Source organism: Meles meles, chromosome X (genome assembly GCF_922984935.1).
Source record: "Meles meles chromosome X, mMelMel3.1 paternal haplotype, whole genome shotgun sequence".
NCBI lineage: Eukaryota > Metazoa > Chordata > Mammalia > Carnivora > Mustelidae > Meles > Meles meles.
In genome coordinates this window covers 27,671,126-27,690,316 of record NC_060087.1, presented here as the reverse complement: position 1 = coordinate 27,690,316, position 19,191 = coordinate 27,671,126, and the positions used below count along the sequence as shown (strand labels likewise).

The following is a 19,191-nucleotide window of genomic DNA, read 5'->3' as shown; positions in this document are numbered from 1 at the left end:
TATTTTTCCTCTAATTAGAACTGTACAGTGTTCCCTAGATGGTTATACCCAACTGGAGAAATGGATTTTAGAATTGATCATCATCCTTTATCAGTAGCATACTCTTCATTATGATCTGGTCTGGCTTTTCTTCCCTTGTCTTCTGCACTGGGCTCCCTGTTTCATGACTGTTTTTATTAGGTTCTCTACTTTGCTCATTTGCAAAGTTAAGTGCACACTAAAAGCGAAGTTTTAGTAAAGTCATTGCCTTTCAAATGTCTTATAAAACACCGGCTGCCTCATTTATAGGCATCATCGAATGACCAAGTGTATCTTCAATTCTCTGTTATACTTGAACTTGAAGACTCTCTGTTTCTTGGCTGTGTTCGATTTGCTGTGTCAGCATTTGTTTTATTTCTGTAGCCATGGGATGGGCATTTTAAATCCTGTTTTGGATACATGTCTTTGATAGGCAGAAATGGATGTTGTATTGGTTATCTATCGCTGTGTAACAAGCTACCCCCCACAAAGATAGTGGCTGAAAATAAGAATCCCATATTTTATTCATGAATTTGGGGGACTGCTTTGGGCCAAGCTTATCTAGATGGTTCATTTACTGGTCTCACCTGGACTTATTTGTATATTTATGGTCAACTGGTGGCCTCACTCATGTATCTAACACTTGTTGGTTGTTGGATGAAACAATGGGTATAACAGGGTCACTTGCCTTTCATTATTTAGTAGGCTAGCATAGTTCACATAGTGGTGAAAGGATAGCTAAACATAGCCCAATGTCCAAGCATTTCTCAACCCTTTGCATGTGTCCTGTTTACTAATATTCTTTTGGCCAAAACAAGTCACTTGGCCAATCCATATTTAAGCAGTAGAGAAATACACTATAGCTCTTGTGGGAGGATCTGGAATATCTTATTACAAGCTCTAGGTGAAGGAAAGGAAAGAATTTGTAGACATTTATTCTCTACCAGAGATACTTTTATTTTTATCACCAAAGCCTTTCTTGTGTAATATCATTCATCATTCCCTGGTAGCTTTAGCTTTGGATATTTACTGTTTCTTCAGCACCTGCCCTATATCGTGTACATAAAAGAAGCACTTAAAAATCTCACTTAACCTATGCTTCTAACATAGAACTCAAACTTGGCAAGATGTAAAGGATGTCCAGTAAAGAGGCTAAAGAAGTATATGAACATCACCGCCCCCCCCCCCACACACACTGTAGGAAGGGAAGAGAGAGGTAAAAAAAAATTGTAAAAGCCTTTGGTCAGTGGTACTTAACCTCCCTTCAGGGGACAGTCAGTCATGTCTGGAAACATGACTGGTTGTCGCAACTGGGAAGGTGCTCTGGCCAAGGATACTGATAAACATCCTGCAGTACACATGACAACACACATCAAAGAATTATCTAGACCAAAATGTCAGTAGTGCTCAGGATGACAAACCTAGCTTTTTACCAAATACATGTGGGAAAAAATTTATAATGTGACACAGAAGGGCACTTAGAAGCTGCAAACTGAAAAAAGAAAAGGCAAGGGTTATTTCTGTCTTCAAATTAGTGAAAGAAGAATACATGTTTGGATGAAGTCAGATTGGAGTTATTCCTCAAGAATATTATTGAACTTGGGGGAGGAAGCCAGATCCACTTCATTGCTATAATCTATGTTTTTATGGCTCATTCAAGGTGATTTCTCCCCAGCTAGAATTGATATTAGTTGTATTTAGTGGGTGCTATATATTGTAAACTGTAGCTCTTGCAGCCAAAAGTATTTGAGTAGTTAATAATTTTTTTATATTGAATGAGACATGTAGAAAAAGTATCAGATGACCAGATCATTTTTAGAAATACGTATCCTGGTTAATCACATTGTCTGCACATTGCCACTTGTTAATGTGAGATCTGAAGCAGATATTACCTTCCTGTAAAAGGAGAATACCTACCCTGAATATTGTTGGGTAAAAATTTAATAAAACATGGCTTATAAATAACCTTGCCTGGCACATAAGAAACGTTGAGTAAATGATAGTAGTTATAGTGTTGGCGGTAATCTCTCTTCCTTCCCAGTAGGAGCAATATTTCTCACTTGGATTATATTCTTAGTTGCAGGAGAGAATCAGTTAAAAGTGATAAAGTAGCATTACTGAGCTTTAAAAATCTAGGGCTTTCACAGCTAACAATTTTTTTTTCATAAAATCCAGGAAAACAGGTGGGTAGCATGAATCCTTGAGTTCTGATTCTCTAGGCCATGCCCACAGATAACACATGGCCTTATGATGCTAAAATGTAAATAATCAGTGATAGTTGAGCCACCTATTTTATTTCTGCTTTAGAGTAAGAAAGAAGATAGACAAAGGTAAATGTTTATGGATTTGTAACAGTTCTTTCTAATTATCCACCTATGTGTGAAAATGACAAATATTTAGAGCCAAGAAGTGAGGTTCTTCCTCCCCCATGCACTAGGGATTTTCTTTTTCAGTCAAAGCATGATTCTTAACTTTGTTAGCATGTACTCTCCAACTCTTACATATTTCATTAAGCCACATGCCATTCTTTCAGATATTCAAAAATAAAAGCTTTCCCCAGTGTTGTTTACCTGGAGAACAGTTACTTTAGCTACTGGTGACCTGCAGGTAGCTAAACAGTCTCTCCTGTTTATGTGATTATGTGAAGCAGTAAAGCAGTCTGACCACCTATACAGAATGGAACTTTTAGGTATTTTTGCTAGTGTGAGTCCAGTAATTTATCATTTAGTCAGTCCACTGACTTTTCCCTTAGAAATGTAAAGAAAACAAAAATATTACCCATATTCACACAACAAAGCAAGGAATAGAATATGGGCTTCTTGCTTTTTTATCAACTGAAGGAGACCTGTGAATTACAGAAAAACCACATATGAACACTTCAAAGGAAGTATGCCAGACACACTGTGTGTGTGTTTTTTAAAAGATTTAGTAGCTCCTTTAAAGCTCTAAGTCCAGATGTTAGTCTGACTAATCATGTACCCTTGAAACCAATTAAATTTGTAGACTAGAGAAATATGCTTCAAATGCTTTTGAAAAAATGAAAGTTGCCTCCTAAAGCCAACACCTTTTTTTTTTTTTTTTTTTTTTTTTTTTTCCCCCTTTTATTAATTTTTTCAGCGTAACAGTATTCATTCTTTTTGCACAACACCCAGTGCTCCATGCAAAACGTGCCCTCCCCATCACCCACCACCTGTTCCCCCAACCTCCCACCCCTGACCCTTCAAAACCCTCAGGTTGTTTTTCAGAGTCCATAGTCTCTTATGGTTCGCCTCCCCTCCCCAATGTCCATAGCCAACACCTTTTAATTAACAAAATACTCAGAGAAAAGCTGTGGTTTGCAATAGTTTGTTACACCTACTGTTATTCATGCTACTATTCCAGCATGCCAAACTCAATTCCTTCCACCTATTTTGGGCTTGACTTTCTCTGCTTAACTATAGAAAGAAAACAGTTTTTAGTAGAGATTTTTAATTTCCTAACAAATGCATGGGAAACGCATTATGCTATAGTCATCAGTAGTCAGACAGTACAGGCTCTGTGTGTTGTGTATACATCTATCTATACAGATAAATACATGTATACACAATGTGTATCTCTCTCTGGCTTAATGATACACATTGTAATACACATGGTTCTAGCATGAACTGGTACCTGGTTAAGCAGGAAAGACAGCAAAATCTGTTGCTGGAAAGACAGTTAATCATGTGACATCATAAGAACTCTTATCTGTTACGACCCCATCCTGGAAGAGATATTTCCCCCAGCATACTTGAATTGAATAACCTTGGCCTCCATAGGGGTTTGGGAGGCTGAGAACTGAAGGGTCATTCTCAGGGCAAACTCCTTGTGACCCTGGACAGTGACTTGAGGCAAGGGGTGGACATCTAGGTAAGCATATCAGACTGTGGGGCATTAAATGGGGCACAGAGGAAGGGGTACCTACTGGCTGGAGGGGAAGCCATTTCCCATTCTCCTTAGGGAGAACTTGGAAACTCATCCCACAAGTTCAGGTGAAAGATTCTGTGTAATCATTTATGTATCCTAACTCCTTACCTGATCGGTATTATGAGTTGAGAGAATTCTCAACAATTATCCTTCCGTCTTTTAAATTATGGGGTTATTGGAAAACTCTGGGAGAACTAAATATCCCTTGCTTAAAGTCAAGATTCTGTTGCTCAGTCTGGGAAAACCCACTGGAACTGCCCCCTGACAGACCTGACTAGCCAACACTTTACCTAATGAAGTGATTTGCTTCTGTTTCTAGTAGCATGACAGTGGAAAAGAAGGAAGCTTCTTATTGTTTTTTTTTCTTTTTAGATAAAAGAAAAGGCATCTGAAAATGCAGTATGAGTCAGTATGGCAAACATAATAAAATGATATATTCTCAGGACCTCAAAAATTTCCCCTCTGAAACATCTTGCTTAATAAAAAAAAAATAATAAGAAAAATACATGCATGGATCTAGGGAGAAGTCTTTTTTTTTTTTTTTAGGAAAAATGAAATATTTTAAATAGCATTCTAGGTAGAATTGGTCCTAATAAAATATGAACTAGATGGAAATTAACCTCTTTCTACTTTATGTTATAGCATTTATTTCTCTACTCTTGGAGACCCAAAATTTCTGAGTTTAGAATCCTTCTCTTAGTTACTATCAATTACTACCTTCTAGCCAGTAGACAAACAAAAACCTAATAATGATATAAGATTTTCTTCTTAGTGATGATTAGATTTAAGTAGTAAAACATTAAAGACTTGTAGTGTTTAGTACCCCCAAAGAATAGTTTAATTCTATACCTCATGAAGATTTTTTGGTTATAGACTTATCTTGGTTCTTTATAAATCACAGAAATGTAGAGTTGGGATTTGATAAGGAAATGGAATATTTGGAGAAGGGAGAAGAGAGTTTATGTAGGAGGGTACAAAAGTAGGAAATCCCCAGTGCTATTTGGAGAATATGGAATGGAGACTGAGGTGTTGGGGTGGGGGGATGGGAAGAATGGAAGGAAAGGAGGCTGGAGTGAAATCTAGTTCAAAGAGATCAGAGCCCAGAATGCCATGCTAATTTATAAAGTCAGTAGCCAGTAAACATTGTTTGAGCAGCAAAAGGAGAAGGAGAAGAAAACTCACACAGTATACCTGCTGACAGAAGGATGCTGGAAGACTTACATATATGAATTCATAAAATACTTAGAACAATTTCATGAGATTGGTACTGTTTTTTCTATTATGTAGGTGAATACTCCGAGGCTCATAGCAGTTTAATTTATCAAGCAGGATATAATCCCTTACTTCAAAATTTTGTAATCTCATCCAAGGTTGTTTATCTAGGAAATGTTAATGCCAGCTGTCTGTGAGAGACACTGTTATAATTGCCCTTTTACAGACGAGTAAATTGAGAGTCAGAGTGCTTAAGTAACCTGCCTAGGGTTACCCAGCTAAGAAATGGTGGAGTGAGGATTGAAATCCAACAGTCTGACCCTAGATAGTCTGTTTTACACTCTTTTTCTTGATCCAGTGTTCTTTCCTGCTTTTTACCTCACCCCTTTGTAAAAGACTAGGGAACCAATCGGTTCTATTTTCTCTCTTTAATATTTGAACTTCCAATGTCTGCTCCAATCAGTGGCTCTCCCTCCATTAGTTTCTTGTTCTGAGAATAGTTAAAATGACTTAAACAGTGAGAGCCTAGGAATATTCTGTGTTCTAGTCTTCGAGATATCATCCTTTGAGGTTGTTGTCCTTTAGGGCTCCCCTGGGTAGAAGACCTCTAAGTGTACTCAAAATCTTACTGTGCATGGATTTGTTTTTAGATTCATTCATTTATTCAGAGGACATCAGTTGAGCACCTACAGTATTCCAGTACCTGTGCAAGGTGTAGGAGGTAGAGCAGTGAGCAGAAGGTACCTGGTACTCTCCTCCCTTTCCCATTGCTTTAGAGGTGTTTTCAGATGCTGAGTGCTGGAGGAGAGGAGACCAGCAATGAAGGGCCTGACTGGTTAATAAATTAAATCACCTGCCCATGACTGGGTACATCCATGACTACCTAGCTGACCTTTCAATCTCTCTGTAAATCTGTTTCAGCCAATATTGTGCTTGGTGCTACTTCTTTCTTTTTCCTCATTGGAGAACCTTGTGCTATTATCATTCCAATGTCATTTGTCTGTACTTTTTAGTCATCTTGAATCATTCTCTGTTGTTCAGTCTCTGGCTCCAGCCTTTCTTTTCAATAGACTTTTTTCAAAACAGTTGAAATCTGATAATTCTCTGTATTCTCATCTTTCACTATATTGAAATTTAAGATGACATGACCATTTCCACTTCATTAGGCATGTCTTTGTTGGTCAGAAGTAAATCTAGAGAAAAAAAAATCTTTCTACTCTCTTTTGAGGGTCAAATTTTCAGTAAGTCAAGCTAGAAGAAGAAGAAGAAGAAGAAGAAGAAGAAGAAGAGGAGGAGAAAACTTTGTCTGACACTTCCCAGAACTTTGAAATCATCCCAAAGTACTATACGTTACCTCAATATCTGCTGTGTGTCTATTTTAAGAACAATTTGTCCATATTTTCTAGTCAGCCAGGCATTCAGCAGCTAGCTCTCCCAGTGATGTTTTAATTTAGCTCTTTTTAAAATCCTTACCCATGCATCCTCTTCAGGGATTTGGCTCCTCTCTTGGAATCCCTTTTAAGATTTTTAGATCCTGTTGGCCCACATGATTCCTAGTAGGAGTGTTGGATCACAAGATGCTATTTCTGCTGCAGATTATATGTCATTCTTTCTAGAAAGAGCCTAACAGTAGTGAGAGAGACTCAAGAAACTGTTTCTTCTTTTCCTTCTCAGTGTCATTGTTTTTCCATCATTACTTCTTGCCATTACTTTTTATTCTAACACTCTACCTTTTTCCTTTCTTTCTGCCTTGTCCAAGATTATTTCTCCCAGCTGTAGGAATCCCTTGTCCCTGAGAAGCTTGAGAGAGAGGAGGCATCCTTCCATTTCCCTCATCATCTTCTCTCAGAAAAAGACAGCCTTTAAAATGTAGGAAGTAATACAACCATGAAAAGTGATTTATGGCCACCTCAGAATGGAATTCACACATGGCACCTTTCTCATGTTCTTAGAACATTTCCTTCCTTGTCCATGGCCCTCAGGTCTCCCGTTAAGATGTTGTCCTTTGCAGCTTTCTCTCAAAGCTTCCCTTCTAAACTACGTAGTCCATTATTTCTTTGCTACTGGTCTCCTCACTGTGGTAGGCTTCAGAGACTGGACTTTAAACCAGATGAGGTGTTCTGTTCCCCTCATCACTCACCTTCTATTACCCAGCTGTTTGTTGGTATTTAATAACAATTCACACTAGCAAGCTCTGCCCCCTTTAGTAAATAAAGGACCACACACAGACCTTTGATTTTTCCCAACTATTTCACCTATTTCTACCCCTTATCTGCAACTTCTTGTTATATTCATTCATCACTGTTTTTCTTTTTCATCAGATTCTTATAAAAATAGTGATACCTAACATTATTACCAACCAGTGTCCGAAACTGTGCTAATATTGTTGTTATTTTCTGGCACTGTTCTGTGTACATTTCATATATTAATCATGGAATCCACACAACTGCCCCTCTAACATTCACTCTGTTATTGTCCCTTCTTTACTGAGGAGAAAACCTGAAGCTTAGAGAGGTTAAGTAATGTAACAAAGGTCACAGAGCTCCCGGGACAGAGAGAAGGATTCTCTCCTAAGTGTTTTTACTCAGGAGTTTTGGATCTTAAAAATTGCCATGTGCAATCTTATACTATAGTGTTCCACAGTATTAATATCTATTTAATATTTCTTAATAACCTGGAAATACTGTTTCATATCCAAGTAGAAAATATTTTATAGGTTTATATAGCTTGGGTTTTCTCTACTGCCAGTCACTTTATGACCAGTCTGAAAGAAAAGGAAAAAAATATCAGAAACTATTCCCAATATAAAATACAGAGCAAAGACAAAAACATTTCATTGGCTTTGATTTCCCTAGGATCAACTCCAAGGTAATTTACTTCCTGGCCAAGGAAATAAAATCTATTCAAACTTGACTTTTGCTTTTTTTTTTAATCTTGAATGAGAAAAAATAAGTAAAACTTTCCCACCTGGTAAAGTCTGAATACTTTTTTCTTTACCAGTTCCACAGTCTATGTAAGTGTTATTTGAGAAGGACCATTTAAGTTAAATTAATCGTCCAGCCATTAGAATAAGCAAAATCATTTTGAAAGATTGTTAAATGTATACTAATGAAAAGTGTGAGTCCTTGAATTGTCCTATCATGTAGTACTGTGTAAAATATTCATGTTGCTGGAGAAAAATTTATAACATAATTAATAATACTTTGGCTCAAATTGTTGTACTTTAATTAAGCTTGTTCTGTTGTTACTGAAATTGGCTTCTTTGCTTGTGTTTCTAATTTGTCTTTTTTTTTCTTTTTTCCTTTTTTGCAAAAAAAAAAAAAATTAGCTCCTAGTCAGACTGTTACTCTGGTGACACAACCCGCAGTTACCAAGGAAACTGCCATCTCCAAACTAGAAATGCCATCTTCCTTGCTGTTGGAGGTACCTGCTCTGGCAGATTTCAACCGAGCTTGGACAGAACTTACCGACTGGCTGTCTCTGCTTGATCGAGTTATAAAATCACAGAGGGTGATGGTGGGTGATCTTGAAGACATCAATGAGATGATCATCAAGCAGAAGGTATGGGGGAAAAGATAAAACCTGGTTGAGATTTTTCATTAAAGTCAAGATCGTTCACATGTCAGTTCACTCTTTCTAAACATATTCCCACCAGATTTTAGGCAGCTTTTCTCTGTCAGCAACACACTATCTCTACTCTGTATAGCCTAAATATGATCAAGAAAAAAATCATATAATTATCCAAAAACCCATAAATTAAAACAGAATGATACAAAGAAAAAAACCATAAACCTTGCAATTATAGTTGGCTTAATTAAATCACTAAACAACCAGTTTTTAAAAAATCTATTTAATATCAAATAAGTAGTTCAACTGAGCTGTTTACATTTAAACTGTTTGTTTTGGCAGCCTGCAGCCACAATATATTACAGAATCAAATATAATAATCTGGGAATTGGTTATTCACTCTTCTGAGTTGTCTGTGCCAATTTTCCTCCTACAATGATGAATATCTTTGAAATTTAGCTACAAATTTTTAGAAAAGAAAAGTACCAAATGTGATACATTTTTAAATACCTTAAATCTTAATATTGGTATTTATGCAATGCTACAGTCAAATAAACATGTTTTTAATATAAAGATTGCATTCATCAGCCTCTTGGAATCCATTCCGCAAAACCATGATATCAGTTAGAGACAGGAATACATTGATATAAATCTAGTTGACCTAGCTAAAATGAATACACTGTGTTTCTTTTATATTTCTGGATGAATAAGAAAAATAGTTCTTTGAAATATTTATGTGCTGTAGTTATTTCACTGGTAAATGATTTTCAGATCTTTTCTAGAGGTAATAAGTTGCATTGAAGGGATTTAGTTGTTACAGAAATACTTTTTGAAAAAGCGGGGAGTAAGGCAGACAGATTCCTTTGTAAAATGAACTTTAGCAATTCAGTAGGAATAAAAATAAGTGGTTAGTAAGCAATCTGCATTTAAAGCACCTTGATTTGAAACTCAGGAGATATGAAGTAAGTGTTCCTTGTCATTTGTAAATGACAGGATTGTGGTCAACTCATTCTCTGGATCTTGGTTTCCTTTCCTGGATACACGGGTTCACATTCATATTCCCCACATAGTGATGGGCATGCGTGTATATAAAGATATGTAACTTTTATATAAATATGTATAATTTGCTTCACTCCTCCTTTAGAACAAGTATTAGTAGGTACATCCTTCAGCACAAGTCACTGAGATGCCATACTCCTAGTAAGTAGCAGAGAAAAGATTCAAATCCAAATCTGTTTGGTTTCTAAGCCTAAGTATTCTTACTACATATATAGTTGCCAGTATTAATGTAAATGTGGCTACCATTTGGTGATATATATGTTTTTATATATACAGTCTGTGCCAGACACAGTGCTAAGCATTTACAGTTTCACTGCGCCAATACATGCAGAAATAAGAGATTATGTTCTTACACAGTTTCATATCAAGTTATACTAATACTTCCAAGACTACTACTAGCCAGAGAAAACAATATGTTGCAGTACTTAAAGCAAGGGCTTTGTAGTTAGATGACCTGTGTTCAAAGCTTGCCTCATTTCCTACAGTTGGAGACCTTTGGTATGTTATTCAACCTCCCTGAACCACAATGTGAATGATGATACCATCTTTGCCTTGTAGGTTGTTAAGAGGATTACATTAGGTAGTATATGAAAAATGCTTTCCCATTTGCTTTGCTTACTGAAAAGTACTTAACTAATGTTAGTAATTAATATTAGATTTTAAGTCTGCTTCCTCACAGCATTTGTAGCATGTAAATTCTTTGTCATATAATAGAATTGCATGAAAATAAGAGTTTGTTTCCACATCTACACCCCATTCTGCCACTGGCATTATGGCCTCTTGTAAAAGCCACTGGGTATTAGAGGGGGAGAGGGAATCTACACTCCTTTGTGATCCTAACCTTTAGGATCTACTTTAGAATCTACCTGCTCAGTAGCGTTTAGAAAAATGAGGTTGTCTTTTTCCAAAATGACCACTAATTTGATGCCTCTTCAAAATGATAGTCTTAAAGATAGATACAAAATTAATTCAGAGAAGTTAAGTGCCATGCCTAGGGTCACAGGGTCACAGAAAGCCAGGAATTTTCAAATGCTATATATATATATGGCATTGTATATATTGTATGCTTCCTACCTTGTGTTGCTTACTGAAAACAAATAAGCAAAAGAATTAATAAGTCTATTTCATATATATATAAATATTTCACATATATATATTTCATATATATTTCATGTATATAGATAAGTCTATTCATATACATATAAATGTGTGTGTATCATAGATACACATAATTTTTAAATTTTTAATTTTATATATTTTAAATGTTATATAATGAGATAGAGTTATGTATATCATTTGTATACAGAGATATACATATAAGTATTATATATATAAAATTTGCCTTTTCTTGCTGAATAATGGAGTGCTTTTCCTGCTTTTCCCCCTTATATTAAAAAAATGAGTTTTAAAGACATTGTAAGTTCTTCATTTTTAGAGCTTTCTATCACTAAATGGTCAGTAAAATGACCATAAATAAACATTAAACAGGTGTGAGGGGGACAAAAAAAGAGATTAGTTTTAGGATGTATTTACTATAATATCAGGGAATAAACATTTTTCTTTATGTGAACTTTTAAACAAAGCAATCCTAACTTTAATAGTTGAAGTGTGGGAAATGAGGTAATATTTCAAAAGGACTTTATAAACTGCAAAACACTATCAGTGACTATTTATTTATATGTTCATTTAACAAATTTTTATTGAGCTATTACTAAGTGCCTGATAACTATAGACTTGGATAATATAGATTAAAGCAGGTGAAGGAAAAAAGAGCAATAACAACACTAATAGAAATAAATTACAGGATAATACCTAGCACATGTTTAACACTAATTATATGCTAGTCACTTTTAAGTACTTCACATGCATTATTTAATGCTCACTACACTGTGAGATTGATACTAAAGCACAGTAATGTTAAATAATCTGCTCAAGGTCAAGTAGTAAAGAGACAACAGTGGAATTTGAACTCATACAGTCTGATTCCAGGGTCCCCACTGCAGGTTTCTCCCTCCCCGGACATGTTTAGGGAATAATCTGGGGCCTTACTTCAGGAAGAGGGCACCTGACTAAGCCAGGAAAGAAAATGGAGGTCAGGAAAAATTTCTTGAAGAAGCTAAAACTTAAGCCACGTATTAAAGAACAAGTTGGAAATAATCAGGTAGGTAAAACAGAAAGGTGATTCTGGCAGAAGAAACAAACTCTACTTTTTGCTGAGGTGGAAAACAATGTAGTGTGTTACATAAATTGTGATTCTATATGGCTGAAATTAAGGGGGTGAAGAAGAAATTGATGAAGTTGGATAGAGAGGGATGGGGCTATGAAATGGAGATCTTTCCTTGCTAGAACAAGGAGTTTTGATTATGGCCTGCAGGCAGTGGCAATGCTTGAAGTATTTTAAACAAAAAGGTAAAATCATCAGATGTAGTTTGTTGACTATCAATAGGGTTTTCTGAATGTAAGCAACAGAAAACATCCTCTGATTAAATCAGAAGGTGAATGCACTGGAACTGGTATGAAGGCAGTGGGAAAGGCTTAGAAAAAGAAAAGCTGCCTGAGCACATCTGGGCATCTGGTTCATAATACCTACTCCAGGCTGTCTTTGCGATCCTCTTTTTTCTGTATACTGTTTAACTGTTCAGAATACAAAGTCCTGGAAGAGGGTGTCCAGTTGACCTTGCTTGGGTCACACACCCAGCTCTTAGCTAGAGGAGAGCAGAGAACATTGCTTTAAAACCATCTCCTTCCAAAACTCCTCACAGTGAGGGAGGGGTTGTTCCCCTCCAAAGAAACTGGGGATCTGTTGAAAATAGAAAGGGGAAAAGATGCTGAGCAGCCAATAAGCAATAAATATCTCTGAACTCAGGCAAGAATATGTAGAACAGGATGGAGGATGGCACAAATAAAGGGGATTTGTAGGAAGTGATGATGGGATCTAAGCAGTGTCTTTATCTATTTCCCATTTGCTACAGGAACACCTGAAATAAAGACCATTTATGCCTCAGGACCTTAAATTTAAGTTTGACCCTTGCACATACTGGTTCTCAATAAATTTTGATTGCTTGATGGATAATGGGAATGAAATGTGAAACAATAGCTTTATTTTTAATAGAGACTGAAATCTGGGATTTTAATTGTAGCTATGAAGCATCATAAGTTAGGTAAGAAGTTGTAATAACATTTTTTAGACATAGAGTGATTGAATTATTCTTCCCAGTAAGGGAAGAAGGATCAGATATTTGAATAAGTTAGCTCTTTATAATTCTAGACCTGGAATTGGAAATCATATATTTGATATTAAGCTTCTGTTTTCCTTTCACTTAAGTTGTTTAAGTTCTTAGTTTGGAAAACTGGGCTGCCACTATTTTGAAATAAAAGTAATGTTTACTAAAAAAAAATAATTTTTACTAAGTGAATTATATTAAGCAAAAAAGTAGAAATTAAAATGACAACTATAAATTGTTTAAAGTTTATAAAATGCAGCCATTTAAAAAATTAAGCAACTTGACTGCTTAACTTTAGAGAGTAAAAAAATACACCATTATATTGTAGAGGAATTGGGATGCAAATTATGCAAATTAAACCTTTAGAAGTAAAACATACATGAAGCTCCAAGTTGATTTCCTGACATTGTGAATTAATAGCAGAATGTGATTTGTAATTTAGTTTCGTATCAAAAAAGTCTGATTTTTAGAAATGCTCTTTTTATTTCATCATATGTTTAAGTAAAATTGAGACAAAATTGTTTTGACAATTATTCAGTTTTCTTTTACTGACAATCTATCAAATGAAGGGAAAATATGTCTATAGTTTTTCACTGAAAATATGACCATTTTGGGAAAGGAAGGAGGGAAAGACAAAGGAAGAGGGGAAGAGAGGAGGGAAAGAGGGAAGGAAGGAAAGAAAATTAGAGAGGAAGAAAGAGAGGGAGGACAGGAGAAATGAAAAAAGGGTTGAAGGGTTGGAGGGAGAGAGAGGTTGGGGAGATAAGAAAGGTGGATGGCAAATTCAAGGGGCAGTGGGGAATTGTGTTGCTATCAACAGATAAGATTTAGCAGCCATATGATATCATTATTTTTTTATACTGCTGGTATCTGATTGCCTGTGCTAAATAAATTATAGTCTTTTTCAAGTCATTTTGGCCAGGTGTTCAGGGTAATTCATGACTAAATCTAAACCACGGGCCCTGTATTGAGTAAAGAATTGACTCGGCAAAGGAGTTTTATCCTGTAATAAGACCTCTCCAGGTTGGGGTTGAGAAAAATTGGCCAATCTGGACAAGATGATGATAGCATTGCCAAGATTCATTTTTAACTATACATTACACCTCTATCTGGGAGATTTCATTATCCAAAAATTGAATAAGCAGTTTCAGTACATACAGTCTATATTTATATGGAAAATAATTACTTGGGTGTGTTTAATTTTTTTATTGTTAAGGTCAAAGCCTTTAATAAAAGTTTCATGATTATTTTTTTAACTCTGGCTGTATCTACACAAAGAGCAATTGAATGGGTTTAGAATTATTCTGATTATAACTTTCAATGGGAATTTCAGGCACAATCTTAAGACAAAAAAACTTGTCTAGCATGGACCCAGAAGGATTGGTGAAACAGTGTTGGGGAAAAAAGGCATTGTTCACACTAAAACCAAAGCAAAACAGAACATTTCTTGGTGTTATTCTGCTGTCATGAGCACAGCAGCAAAATGGATATTGCAAATAGTTTCCCTTATTCAACAAATGAGAAAAGTTACAGATAATATAGGTAATTGGTGTAGGGTGATTTAATGAATGTAATTGCCCTAATGTAAATCATTACATTTATGAATGTTTCTTACTTCTTTTTCTTTTTTTATGATGCCCTATCTCTTAAGCATCTCCTCATTTCTCTACCAAAATTAAAACAAGTTATGCACAGTTTATTTCCACGGGTATCCAACAGACTTCACAAGTTGTAGCACAGTCATCTTAGGGTGAGGAGATTGATTATTCTGGGTTTTTTTTTTCTTTTAACAACCATCCAGCCCATGACATCTCATCTTTGTACTTCTATACAACCTTGCATAAGAAACACACTCCAGAGGGTGTCGTCTTTCCACATATAGAAGGTGTGTGTTATATTCTATGATGAATAATGTTATAATATGTTTGGCTGAGAATATTTTCAAATTTGGTACTGCAATTATCTTCTGACAAATGTATATGTCTCCTGTAGAAGTCTCATAACTGTGTGAATCACTGCTCCACATGCATACAATTTTCTCTCCCTACCTAATGAGAGCCAAATTCACTATTATCTTCATGGAAGGATCTAAGGATAAGTCACTGTCCACAATTTGATTTAGATTATACTATGGTCATGATAAAATAAACTCCCCTAAAGATGAAGGTCATAGAGTTGCAAACACAAAAAAATCCTATTCTCGAAGTGTCATAATAACCTTTTTGTGGAAAGTGATACCATACACTTTTTGGCCTAAAGATAAACATAAGTTTTACTAAACTACATTTTTCAAAGTCTGTGAATGGAAATGCATATCTTAAATACATTTCCATTCATTTCACTGTAAAATTTTCTGTCAAAACCTATCAAGTAAAACTGAACCATGATATTTACTGATATCTGATAAAAGCCAGTATACTGTGTTTTCACTAAAATACCTGATAAAAGCCAGTATACTGTGTTTTCACTAAAATACCAGTGGAATTCTGATAAGGAAATTTATGTTTGTCATTGTTTTTAAATAGTGAATTCTACTTCAAAATTTCCTTGCTTGATTATAAATAAATCCTTTACATGAAATGGCTTTTATTATTTTCATAAAAATACCTAAAATATGTGATCTTCTCTGTCTTATTAGAAAGCAATATAACTAATATAACTAACTCAATGGCTTTTCATCTTTTTTGAAAACTATATAATGCTATTATACTCTGAATGTTATTATCTGCTTTGGGAGCTTTTCATTTCACCATATTTGGGGTCCTTGAAATCTATAATTACAGTTGTAGTGTGCAATACTGTAAGTTCCTCCTACTGTTGCACTTAATGTTAGGGTAATGGTAGGTAATATTAATGCTAGGTGCATGATTCTTTGTTCATTCATTCCTCAGTTCAACAAATTGTCTTTGAAAACCCGTGTTGCAAAGCGTGCTAAGTACAGACAAGGGACTATTAGGAAATGATGTTGGAAAGAGATAGTGGAGTAGGAACTTGGATTTGAATTTGATTTCCCATGTGTGTTAGTGAATAATTGAGATTAAGATAAAACAATATTCACACATAACTACTAGTGTATATATGTATATATACATAATATGCATTATGTATATATATACATATAGTATATCTATATATACTTATTATGTATATATGCATATAGTATATATACTATATGTATATATATACATAATGTATATTATGTATATAAACATACATATGAGATAAATATTTTAGGAGTTTGCAATGAAAATAAATACTATGAATATATTTTATCTCTCAAATGCCTGCTCTGAGACCTGAGTTACAATGTCATTCAGATTCATTAGAGATATAGTGACTAACTTTAAAGGACTTTTGGTGTAAGACTAAGTTTTCATTCATCTTTTATTTATTGAACACTTGCTGGTGAAGGATATCAGTGTTATCTGTTCCTGGGGATTAAAAAGAATAGGCAGAGAGAAGAGGATGGTGGTGAAGTAGGAGGACCTTAGGCTTGCCTTATCCCATGAACACTACTAGATAACTATCGAATCATACTAAATACCCCCAGAAATCAACCTGAAGACTGACAAAATGAACTCCACCACTAAAGCGAGAAAAGGCCACATAGAGGAAGGTAGGAAGTGCAGAGAGTTGGTTTAGGGGAGAAAGGGATGCAGGGGAATGCACAAGGAGAATGTTGCCCCATAGCCACTGGCTTGGAAAATGAGAGGGGCTGGATTCCCTGAGTTCTTGCAACCAGTGGGACTTAAAGTCTAGAGTTTTAAAGGTCAGGGGGCTTGGCTGGGATAGAACCTTGAAGGCACTGTGCTACTCCTGGAGAGAAGTTAGGCAAACAGCAAGGATGCATACAGCATGGAAACAAGATGAAAAGAGTGGCTGGGGCACACAGTGGAGAGATTATTCATTCTTCTTCAAGCCTGTCCCTGAGAGGCAGAATTCCTGGAGGTGCCTCTCCTGGAACAAACAAGCTGGCCAGTGCCATTTTCTTCCTTATTCTCTCAGCATAAACAGAGACTCACCTGCCGGAAGCAGCACAGTGCAGACACTGGCTACAAAATTGCTTAGGCTAAGTTCCACTCCCCTGCTCTCTGGTGGAATGGTCCTACCCAGCCACACTAGCCTCAGTCCCAGAGTGGTGGGTCCCTCCCCCAGAAGACCAACACAAACCTCTGCCCACACCACATCTCCCAGAGAGTTTTGCAAGGTCTCAGTTTTGGTGGAGGTGGTGACAGGTCTCATTTCACAAGCAGACCAGAGCACATCTAGTTAAAATTTATCACATTTAGGCTAGGGACCAAACACAGGAGCTGGGTCTTTGAAAAAAATAATAAAATTGATAAAGCTCTAGCAGATTTATCAAAAAGTAAAGAGAAAGGACCCAAATGAAATCACAAATGAGAGAGGAGAAATAACCAACACCACAGATATACAAACAATTATAAGAGAATATTATGAAAAACTGTATGTCACCGAGTGGAACAACCTGGAAAAAATGGATAAATTCCTACAAACATGTAAATTATCAAAACTGAAACAGGAAGAAATAGATAACTTGAACAGAGTGATAACAAGCAAAATTGATTCAGTAATCAGAAAGCTCCAACAAACAAAAGTCCAGGACCAGTTGGCTTCACAGGTGACTTCTACCAAATATTTAAAGGGTTAATACCTATTCTTCTCAAACTATTCCAAAAAATAGAAAAGGAAGAAAAACTTCCAAATTCATTCTATGAGGCCAAAATTACCCTGATGCCAAAAGCAAATAAAGATACCACCAAGAAAGAGAACCACAGACCAATATCTCTGATGAACTTAGATGCAGAAATCCTCAACAAAATACTAGCAAACCAAATCCAACAATACATTCAAAAAATCGTTCATGACAACCAAGTGGGTTTTATTCCTGGGTTGTAAGGATGGTTCAATATTCACAAATCAATCATTGTGATATATCACGTTAATTTAAAAAAAAAAAGCATAGGAGCCATATGATCCTTTCAGTAGGTGCAGAAAAAGCATTTGACATAGTGCAACGTCTGTCCATGATAAAAACCCTCCACAAAGTAGGTTTAGAGGGAACATACCAACATCGTAACAGCCATCTATGAAAAACCCACAGCTAATATCATCCCTGATGGGGAAAAACTGAGAGCTTTTCCTCTACCACTTTTATTCAACATAGTACTAGAAATTCTAGCTGTAGCAATCAGGCAACACAAAGAAATAAGTCATCCAGGGATCCCTATATATAGGCTGTCAGTTAAACATCCAACTCTTGATTTTGGCTCAGATCATGATCTCAGGATTCTGAGATTGAGCCCAGCATTAGGATACACGCTGGGTGTGGAACCTGATTAAGATTTTCTCTCTCTCTCTCTGTGTCTCTTCCCCTATTTAAACAAAACAAAACAAACAAACAAACAAACAAAAAACAAAAAAACCTTCCAAATCAGCAGGAAAGAAGTAAAACTTCCACTATTTACAAATGGTGTATTACTTAAAAAAAACCCAAAGACTCCACCAAAACCCTGCTAAATGAATTCAGCAAAATCACAGGATACAAAACCAACATATAGAAATCTATTGCATTTCAAAATACCAATAATAAAGCAATAGAAAGGGAAATTAAGAAATTAATCTCATTTATAATTGCACTAAAAACATAAGATACCTACAGACAAACCTAACCAAAGAGGTGAAAGACCTGTACTCTGAAAACTATGAAACATTGGTGAAAGAAACTAAATACAATACCAAGAAATAGACATTCCATGCTCATGGATCAGAAGAACAAATATATATATATATATATATATATATATATATATATATATATAAAATATATATATTTTATATATATATATATTTTAAAATATACTACCCAAAGCAGTCAACACATTTAATGCAGTTCCTAACACAATACTAATAGCATTGTTCACAGAACTAGAATAAACAATCCTAAAGTTTGTATGGAACCACAAAAAACCCCAAATAGCCAAAGCAATCTTGAAAAGGACCAGCAAAGCTGGAGACATCGCAATTCCAGACCCCAAGTTATATTACAAAGCTGTAGTAATCTAAACAGTATGAATCTGGCACAAAAATAGACATACAGACCAATAGAACAGAATAAAAAACCTAAAAATGAACCCCCAACTATGTG

At 35.6% G+C, this 19,191-nt stretch overlaps 1 protein-coding gene across 9 annotated transcripts in view; it reads left to right on the top strand.

The window, feature by feature from the left end:
* DMD (dystrophin) overlaps window positions 1-19,191 on the top strand; it is a 2,324,635-nt gene that overhangs the window by 1,664,532 nt on the left and 640,912 nt on the right. For all 9 annotated transcript variants that reach the window (XM_045994540.1, XM_045994546.1, XM_045994545.1 and 6 more), the window contains one exon: window positions 8,504-8,736. In XM_045994540.1, the coding sequence (XP_045850496.1) occupies window positions 8,504-8,736 (233 nt within the window). The remainder of the gene's footprint in view (window positions 1-8,503; window positions 8,737-19,191) is intronic.